The 10,366-nt window shown below is 39.5% G+C and overlaps 1 protein-coding gene across 3 annotated transcripts in view; it reads right to left on the reverse strand.

The window, feature by feature from the left end:
• Positions 1-10,119, reverse strand: part of ADAMTSL1 (ADAMTS like 1) — a 956,812-nt gene extending 946,693 nt beyond the window's left edge. For 2 of the 3 annotated variants that reach the window (XM_077966030.1, XM_077966032.1), the window contains exon 1: positions 9,810-10,050. In XM_077966030.1, coding sequence (XP_077822156.1) covers positions 9,810-9,905 — 96 coding nt within the window. In that variant the 5' untranslated portion in view covers positions 9,906-10,050. Of the gene's footprint in view, positions 1-9,809 lie in introns of all 3 variants that reach the window. The other variant, XM_077966031.1, reaches the window with a different exon arrangement.
• Between the last annotated feature and the right edge of the window lie 247 nt (positions 10,120-10,366).

Below are 10,366 nucleotides of genomic sequence, written 5' to 3' on the forward strand. Positions count from 1 at the left end.
TGTTTTTGTAAATAGTTATTGGAACACAGCCATGATCATTTGTTTACAACTGTCTAGGCTTCTTTCATGCTATAAAGGCAGAGTTGAGAAGTTAGGACAAAGACAGTATAGCCCACAAAGCCTAAAACATTTACTCTATTTCCCTTTACAGAAAAAGTTTGCCAACCTTTGCTTTAGAGGGTCAGATATAAAACATTCTAGAATTTTCCAGAGACCAAAAAATGCAGGCTGAAGACACAGGAGTTAGATTTAAAATGGAACTGGATTCCTCAATAGCAACATGAGATGTCAAAAGAGAATGTGGTGATGCCACCAAATTTGAGGGAGGGGAGTAGGAGCAGGGAGAAAACTATTTTCAACCTAAGAGTCTATGTCATGCAAAATAAGCAATAAGTATGAGAGTAGAATAACTTTCTGGACACAAAAGTAGTTTTAAAAATGTTTATTTGCATACACATTTTATTTTCTGGAGGTTGTGGAATCTATGAAATAGGCCAGTTCAACAGAATAAAAGAAGCAAAGTCTCAGTATGACAGCTATGAGGGTGGGTATGCAGAAAGCAATCAGACCTAAAGACAACATACAAGTGTGAAAGGAGGAACACTAGCAGGGCAAAGGAACTGACTCTGATTGGTATTACGCCTTTGGATTTGGAAAAATTATTCATAGGCATGTGATGGGTATACAGTAGCATTGGAGGAAAAGAGTAACAGTTACATAAATTAAGAACTTTTCTTTCAATCAAGGCAATTGTTAACTCTAATAAAACCTAAGTAAAAATGAAAAGTTGCTCAACATCATTAGTCATTAGAGAAATGCAAACAAAAATCACAATGAGGAATCACTTCATATTCGCTAGGATGGCTATAATCAAAAAGTCAGATACTTTTTGATTATGGTGAGGATGTGGAAAAATTAGAACCTTCATACACTGCTGGTGGGAATGTATAGTGGTGTAGCAAGTTTGGAAAACACTCTGGCAGTTTCTCAAATGATTAAATACAGTGTACTATTCAACCCAGCAATTCCACTCCTAGGTATATACCCAAGAGAAATAAAAACATTTGTCCACCCAAAAACTTGTACATAAATGTTTATAGCAGCATTACTTATAATAGCTAAAAGGTGGGGAAAATCCAAATACCCAGAAGTAGATGAACAAATAAACAAAATGTGGTATATTCATACAATGGAATAATATTCAACCATAGAAAGGAATGAAGTACTGATATATGCTATGACTTGGAAAAACCTTAAAAACATTATGTTAAGTGAAATCAGACAGTCACAAAAGTCCACATATTACATAATCCCATTGATACGAAAATCTAGAACATGGAAATCTATTAAGAAGGTAGGTAAGTAGTTGTTTAAGCTAGGGTGGGAGGCAAGTAAGGGGGTAATATAAAGGGTACAGGATTTCTTCTTGAATTTACAAAAATATTGCAAAAGTGATTGTGATGATGGTTTAATGTGACTGTGAATATAATAAAAACCATTGAACCAGAACCATTTAAAATGGAGTCTGGATTCCTCGATAGCAACATGTACTTTAAATGCATAAATTGTGTTGTTTGTGAATTATATCTCATTAAATTTTTTTTTTACAAAAAGAAGTGTACTAGAAAAAAACAATAATGATGTATTACTTGGCTCACTATTGCCACTACAACATATTAATACTGATCATTGATTTTTTTAATGTGATAAAAGATAACAAAAGGATGATGAAAGCAGGATTTGAAAGAAAATTAGGAAATCAAACTATAATGGGAATTTAATAAAATATGGTAAGTCAGGAGATCACATTAAAGGTACAGTGTGAGAACTATGGAGGTAACTATTATATTAAAAAAAAATCTCAAATCAGAAATGGTTATCTAATATTAATATAGCCAAAGGCAAAGTAGATTTTAGAGTACAGACCATTACTAGGGATAAAGAAGGTCATTTATTTGTAATAAAGAGTCAACTCACCAAGGTAACATAACAATCCTAAACATTTATGTACCCAATAACAGAGCTTTAAAATAAGGCAAAAACTAATAGAACTGCAAAAGAAATAAACAAGTCTACAGTGGTAATATAGAGATGTCAATATCCCTTTCTCAATCATTGATACAATAAGTATACAGAAAAATCAGTAAGTATGTGGAAGACTTGAACAATGGTATTAACCAGTTTGACCTAATTGACATTTAAAGAACATTCTATCAAACAATAGCTAAACTGATCAGGAAAAAAAAAGGAGTGGCACAAATTTGTAGAAAGTTTAATTCTTTTCAAGTGTACACAGAACAATTAATAAGATAGACCATAATTCTGGTCCATTAAACAAATGTCAATAAATTTAAAAGGATTCAAGTGATATAAAGTGTGTCATCTAATCACATTGCAATTAAACTAGAAATCAGTAACACAAAAATACCCAGATAATCCCCAAATATTTAGAAATCAAACAACCATTTCTCAATAGCCATTGGTCAAAGAAGAAATAGAAGGTTATAAGAAAGTTCTATGAACTGAAAAAAAAAAGAAAATACATGTAGAAATTTATGATATGCCTCTAAAGCTCCACTTAGGCAATATTTATATCATTAAACATCTGTGTTTCAGAATCCAAAATACCTTATATCAATGACTTCAACATACACCTTACAAAACTAGAAAAATAAGACCAAATAAAACACAGACTAGAAGAAAAAATTAAAGAGAGGAAATGAATGAAATAGAAAACAAAAACAACAAAGAAAAATTCATTAAGCCAAAAGTTGCTTGAGAAGACTGATAAAATTGATAAGCTATGAAGCAGACTCATCAGAGGAAAAGAAAGAAATAACCAATATCATGAATGATACAGGTAATATAACTACATAGTCTAATAATATTAAATAACATAATAAAGGAGCACTATGAACTATTTTACACCAATGAATTCAACAACTTAGATGAAACTGACAAACTTGTGAAAGACAATCAAAGCTAATTCAAAATGAAATTGATAACCTGAATAGCCCCCATATCTATTAAAGAAATTAAATTTGTAATTATACAGTTATCCCACAAAGTAAACTTTAGGTCCAGGTGGCTTCACTGGTGAATTCTTAAACATTTAAGGAAGAAATCATATACAGATTCCAGGAAGTTGAAAATGAGGGAATATTTTCTGACTTATTCTATGAAGCTGGCATTGCCTTGATACCAAAACCAAAGATATTCAAGAAAAGGAAACTACAGAACATTATTCCTCATGGACATAGATGTAAAAATTTTAAACAAAATTTAGTAAATTGAATCCAACAATATATAAAAATAATATTATGATCAATTTGGGCTTATTCCAGGAATGCAACGTAGGTTGAACATCGAAATATCAGTGAAGGTAGCTCACTATATTAAACTAAAAAGGAAAAATCCATTTCTGATAAAAACACTCAGCAAATGAAGAATAAAAGCAATTTCCTCAGACATAAAGAGCACCTACAAAAAAGCCCACACCTAACATCATACTTAATGATAAACAAGACAAGGATATCTGTTCATACCACTTCTATCCAACCTTGTACTGGAGGTTCGAAGACACTGTCATTATACAAGAAAAAATTTCATAGAAGACATAAAGACTTTGAAGAACTCTCTTTATTTGCACAAGACAATCATTTATGTGGAATATCTTATGGAATATACTACATATTGTTGCACACAGCAACTACAGCTAATGAGTTTAATAAAGCTGCTTAAAAGAATATATAAAATCAACTGTATTTTTGTATACTAACAAAAAAGAATTGGAAACTAAAATTTTTTTAAATGTTATTTAAAAAAGCGTAACAGGCTGGGCACGGTGGCTCTCGTCTGTAATCCCAGCACTTTGGGAGGCCGAGGTAGGGAGATCACGAGATTAGGAGATCGAGACCATCCTGGTTAACACAGTGAAACCTGGTCTCTACTAAAAATACAAAAAATTAGCGGGACGTGGTGGCAGTTGCCTGTAGTCCCAGCTACATGGGAGGCTGAGGCAGGAGAATGGTGTGAACCCGGGAGGCGGAGCTTGCAGTGAGCCAAGATCGCACCACTGCATTCCATCCAGCCTGGGCTATAGAGTGAGACTCCATCTCAAAAAAAAAAAAAAAAAAAAAAAGGCATTACATATGAAATATTAATAAATCTGATGAAAATATGTAAGACTTGTACACTAAAATATTGTATCAAATATTGTTTAGAAGACATAACTATAGAGATTTTCATGTTCATGAGTCATGAAACTCAGTATTAGTAAAAAGACAATGCTCTCAAAATATATCTTTAGATTAAAACACTCCTAATCAAATCCCTGTATGCATCTTTAAATTGGCAATCTGATTCTAAAATTCATATGGGGTAGACAAATCAATGTCCTTGAAATATGAAGAACAAAGTTATTTTTATTTATTAAGACTTTTTATAAGGCTATACCACTCAAAGTGTGCTACTAGCATAGCAATAAACATATACTTCAGTGGATTAGAACAGAGAATCCAAAAATAGACCTACACGTGTATGGACAACTGCTTTTTGAAATACAAAGACAATTCAGTGGAGAAAGGATGGTCTTTTCAAAAAGTCATGCAAAAACAATTTAATATCCATAGGCCAAAAAATGAACTTTGATCCCTACCCTGTACCATATGCAAAAATTAACTCAGAATGAAAGAGACTAAATGTAAAAACCTAAAACTATAAAACTTCTAGAAGAAAACCTCTGTGATTTTGGGTTAGGCAAACATTTATTAGAAACAAGAACAAAACCACAATTGTCCAGGAAACAATTTGATAAATTCAGCTTTGTCAAAATTAAAAGCTTCTGCTAAGCAAAGGACACTGTTAAGAAAATGAAAAGACAAGCCACAGACTGGAAGAAAATATTTGCAAATCACACATCCGAGAAGAGAGTCATAGTGGCTGGACAGTTGTTCACACCTGTAATCCCAATACTTTGAGAGGCTGAGGTGAGCAGACCACTTGAGGCCAGGGGTTCGAGACCAGCCTGGTCAACATGGCAAAACCTGTGTCCACTAAAAATACAAAAAAATATTAGCTACACATGGTGGCACACACCTGTAATCCCTGCTACTTGGGAGGCTGAAGCATGAGAATTGTTTGAACCCAGAAGGTGGAGGTTTCAGTGAGCCAAGATCATGCCACTGCACTCCAGCCTGGGCAACAGAGAAAGACTCTGTGGAAAAAAAAAAAAAAAAACATTCACAGCCAGAATGTATAATTCTCCAAGTTCAATAAGAAAACTAACAATCCAATAACGAGCTAATTATTTGAATAGAAATTTTACCAAAGAAGATATATGGATTCTAAATAAAGGTATGAAAACATGCTCAATATCATTAATCATTAGAGAATTGCAAATTAAAACCCAGAACAAGCTATGGCTATACCAGTTTGGATGACTAAAAGAAAAGACCACAGCAGATATTGGCAAGGATGCAAAGGAACTGGAACTCTCACTCTGCTACTGAGAAAAGGGTACAACCTTTTTAAAAACTGAGTTTCTTAAAAACTTAAATGTACACCTACTATATTATTCAGCCATTCCACTCCTAGGTATTTACCTAACACAAGTAAAACCAAGTATTCATATGAAGACTTGTACATAAATGTTTGCAGCAGCTTTATTTGTAATAGCAAAACTGGAAACAGACACACTGTCCATCAACAGGTGAATGCTGATGGACAACAAACTGTGGTCTATCCATACAATGCAATACTACTCAGAAATAAAAAGCAGTGAGATACTGATACATGCTGTAACAGGAATAATCTCAACATAATTATGCTGAGGGAAAAAAGCCAAAAGCCTCCTTTTTGTTAAAAGAGGAGGGATTGTTCCATTTACATAAAATTCTAGAAAATGAAAACTAATTCATAGTAACAAAATATTTGCTTGGTAATGTTGGCCTGGTGATCATTATTTGCCTGGTGATGCTGGACTCAAGGACAGGAGGGAGGAAGACATTACAAAGGGTGATGAGAAAACTTTAGGGTGATGGTGTCATGAATATATGCATATGTCAAAACTTATCAAATTGTATACTTTAAACATGTGCAGTATACCATATGCCATTTATACCTTAATATAATGCAAAGCAAACAAAAATCCTTAGTAGCATTTTTAACAATGCAAACTTATTATGGTAAAAAATGAAAATAAATAAAAACAACAGCAAGAACATACATGAGGATAACAAAAGAAACAAGCAAGTCATCTTCAAGAATTTTAGTTGAAAATCAGGTGCTAAAGGCACAATTCTTTCCAGTCAACCATGAACTATTTATTTTATTACTGAATTCCTAACAAGGATACCATTTAGAATAACATTGTAAATGGAAATATTAAATCTTTCTGTTTGAATGAGCTACCACAGATATATCACCAAAAGGACATGAATTACCAGCAAGTACCATTTTTAAGCAACAGTAATGGATTTGCGCTGATCTAGTAACACATCCTCTTGACCAGCCTTGTTCGTTTTACAGTGGATTGCTGCAGTCAGGCTGTAGAAATCGTTAAGTAATTGATAATATCTACTGGTTACAATGAGTTGATTATGCATTTCCTTATCTGAGAGTAATTAAGGTAATAGGATCATGCTGGGTTCAGCTTATGAAATGAAATTAATCAGTAAAATAATCAGTTTCATAAGAACCTACGGAGTGAGTTGCCTTTAAGTTGCAAGGAAAGAAAAGAATCCTGTAAGAAGGGTAATCCAGTCAGAACAGAGAGGGAAATAACCCCCAAAAGCAGAAATCCAGTGAGAAGAAAGAAATCTTTGCATTTCCAAATGATTTTTATTTGCATTAAAATTTTTCTTTGGACTACTTGGAGAATATAGCTCAAACCTCATTCCATTTGGGTAGCAAAAGCTCTTGATTGCACAGTCTCCTTTCACTATGGCTACAATATCTACAAGGGAGGTCTGATTGTTATGCCTTCATGTATTCAGTGCCTTGATTCAAAAACAGCTTAAAGAATATATAAATTCCAAATAATGTTCAAATCATCTGGCACTGGCTATTGATCATAGAATGATTTCTTCTTGATTTGAAGTATCCTCAAATTTCTGATCTGTTTAATTTGATGGTTAAATATAAGGTCATACGATTAAAAACGAAGTGAAGACATTAAACAGCTGCTCTGACAAACACCTGACCAAGTTAACTCTCAAAGGCATTTTGCATTTACCAGGATACTGAACCAATCTACCACTTTAAACTCTTTTCTGTTCTTTCTCAGACAAGTTTCATCAGGCTCTTCACATGTGGACAGCAGCTCTGATGGTGGAATGAGAAAGATCTATTTGGAATTAAACAGTAAACCACTTGCAACACGCACACAAGACCCAAATCTGCTGTGATCATCCTCATCCAGAAGAAATGGTTGAGAAGTGGCACAAGAAAGAACATGTGTGTAATGTTAGGAAAAATCAGCTTGTCATGAATGCCAACAAAGCACCTAATAACTTGAAGTGAGTTTGAACAGGCAGTGGGAAAGCATTTTAAAAAAACAAAAAAACAAAAAAAAAAACTGCAAGTCTAAGAAACTACAAGCTCCTGTTTAACATCTTTGCTGGATCCAAATAAGAGCAGATATTGCAGCAAAATATCAATGATAAGGTAGAATTTCTACCTTGTGGGTATTTAAAAATAAGACGGAAGATGTCTTAATTTGGTTCAAATGTCAACCTGCCTGGTGTTGTTAGAGCTGGCAGTACCTGTGAAAAAAGAGACCAACACCCTCACTTAACAGATGAGGAAGTGGAAAGTAAGGGCCTCGACCAAAATGATACGGTGCTTAGGGACAGCGCGGGGACTGGAAGCTACATGTCAAGACTCCCAAGTCTGTCTCAGGCCTTCTTTACTGTTCTTCAAGTTTCCTTCTGGGGCCATGATTCTATAAAACAAGTCACACTGGCCGGGAGCGGTGGCTCACGCCTGTAATCCCAGAACTTTGGAAGGCCAAGGCGGGTGGATTACCTGAGGTCAGGAGTTCGAGACCAGCCTGGCCAACATGGTGAAACCCCCCCCCCTTCTCTAATTAAAATACAAAAAATTAGGCGGGCGTCGTGGCAGACGCCCAGCTACTCGGGAGGCTGAGGCAGGAGAATCCCTCGAACCCAGGAGGCGGAGGTTGCAGTGAGCCGAGGTCGCACCACTGCACTCCAGCCTGGGCAACGAGAGCGAAACTCTATTTCTAAAAAAAAAAAAGTCATTAAGGCAGGTCATTTTTGCACATTGGTTTTTAACCCAGCTGCACAAGAGAATTACCCAAGAGCTTTAGAAGTTCTAACGTCCCAGCCTCCCCTCTCCCACCAGGATTCTGATGTAATCCAGCTGGGGTGTGGTCCTAGCGCAGGAAGTTTCTAGAGTTCCCCTAGGTAATCCTACTGTGCAGCCAGGGCTGGGAAGCCCTGACAAGGAACGAAGCATGGTGGGAATATAACTTGCTGATAATTAATACAAGCTTTTCCAACTGTTTGTCATATTCCAATCTAAGCAGGTGTTCCCTGCTGAAAATTTCTACTCCTGATGAGCGTAATCCCTGCTGCTCTGGGCCCTTCTGAGACAACATTCTCGATCCTCCCTCAGACTCTAGAAATGCACCACTGCCATCAAAACTTTAAAATAGAGATCGGAAAACAAGTTTCAAAACTTTAAGAAAAAGTGAGGGAAGGAAATCCCCCTATTTGGACAAGTCTCCATAAGCAAAACAGAGGAAAGGGAGGCTATCTGGCGGTAATTCCGGCCAAGAGTATTTGGGTATTTTCCCAGAATTACCCAAGTAATCCTGTGAAAGGCAAATCTATGGAGGTTAAATTATGTACAAACTGCCCAAATCGTGGGTTTCAATAAAAAGTTACCTGACTCTGGAAAGTGTGAAAACCAAGGAACCGCAGGCATTCTGAGTTTGACTGGACCCTGGACCCCTGCCCTCTTCCCTAAGCAGCTTCCTCCAAGTCTTGTGATGATAAACCACTACCAGGCAAACTAAATTAATCAGATACCCTCTCCCAGGGCCCTTCCGCGCCGCCTCGGGGCCTGTGTTTCCCACTCGAGAGAACTCCGCAGTTCCTTATACACCCTGTCTGGCCCTGGAGAAGACCCTGGGAGGATTCGGAGGGGGTGTGGTCAGGGCCAATCCTCGGACACCCACCCACCAGAGCCACTTCTAGACCGCGGAGGCACCAGGGAGCCCACCTGGTCCGGCGTCCGCCCACCTGGTCCGGCGTGCGCACACCTTACAACGCTGCTCCCCGACACTCGGCTGCGGGCGGCCCTAGGGTGACAGTGTCACAAGTTCACTAGGTCCGCAGAAGGGCGGAAGTGAGGAGGAGTGTCCCAGCACCCGAGCCTCCCGGCGCCGCCCAAGCATGAGCCTGGAACGAGACAGGGGGCTCCGCGAAGGACTGTCGGAAAGGGTGAGGGGCAGCTGACTGCTGGGGATGACAGCTCCCCAGCTCAGGCGCCGCCTTCTCGCCCCAGCTCTGCCTGGCTGGAAGCAGGACCCAGGCAAGGGCGAAAAGCCAGAACAGGGTCCCAGGAGGCTGGGCCGAGACTAAACGCAGAGATCGACCCAATAGACCCCAGGGTACTCCTTAGCCCCAATCCCGCGCCACTTGTTCCCAGTTTGGGCGGCAGCGGAGCCCCAGGATGGACCTTCGCAGAAGAGAGCACGTCCCACGCTGTAGCGCTTTTCGCTGTAGCACAGGTTTTAGAAGCAGAGTTCCCCGGAGGGACGCAAGACGCACAGGCTGCCCTACCTGTCCGGCGATATAGAGCAGGCACCAGGTGCCACCGAGGAGGCGGGCCAGGAACCCGGGGCGCTGGGGCGCCTCCAGCCGTGCCACGGTCCCCATGGCGGGGACCAAGGGGAGTCTCGGGGAAGACCCCTCCCTGGAAGAGGTGGCTGCCTCCTGCGCTGACTGCAGTGGCTCCGCGGCGGCGGCCAGCAGGCGGGCTCGGGCGTGCGTCCCACGAGACAGGGCTGTGCTGCGGCAGGCGGCGCGGCTTTGGAGCGTCCGCGCGGCCGCGAAGCTGGTCTGCTTTGAATGGGAGCGCGTGCGCTGGGGGTGGGGGCGTTATTTGTGAATGTGCTGCTTGTCTTGGCTCGGGACGGTTCGCGCTCCCCCCACCCCCAACACCCCTCCAGCTCCTGCTCCTCCCCTCCCGTGTCAGCCCAGCGGAGGCGGGGAGCGCAGACATCCAGCCGCCCCTGCAGCGACAGCGGTGCGCGCTTCGGGAAACCCGAGCGGGGCTGCGCGCTGGCTTCTATTTATTTATTCTTTTTTAAAGGGAGGATCGCTCACTGCCCACCTTG

This window comes from Macaca mulatta, chromosome 15, assembly GCF_049350105.2.
Source record: "Macaca mulatta isolate MMU2019108-1 chromosome 15, T2T-MMU8v2.0, whole genome shotgun sequence".
NCBI lineage: Eukaryota > Metazoa > Chordata > Mammalia > Primates > Cercopithecidae > Macaca > Macaca mulatta.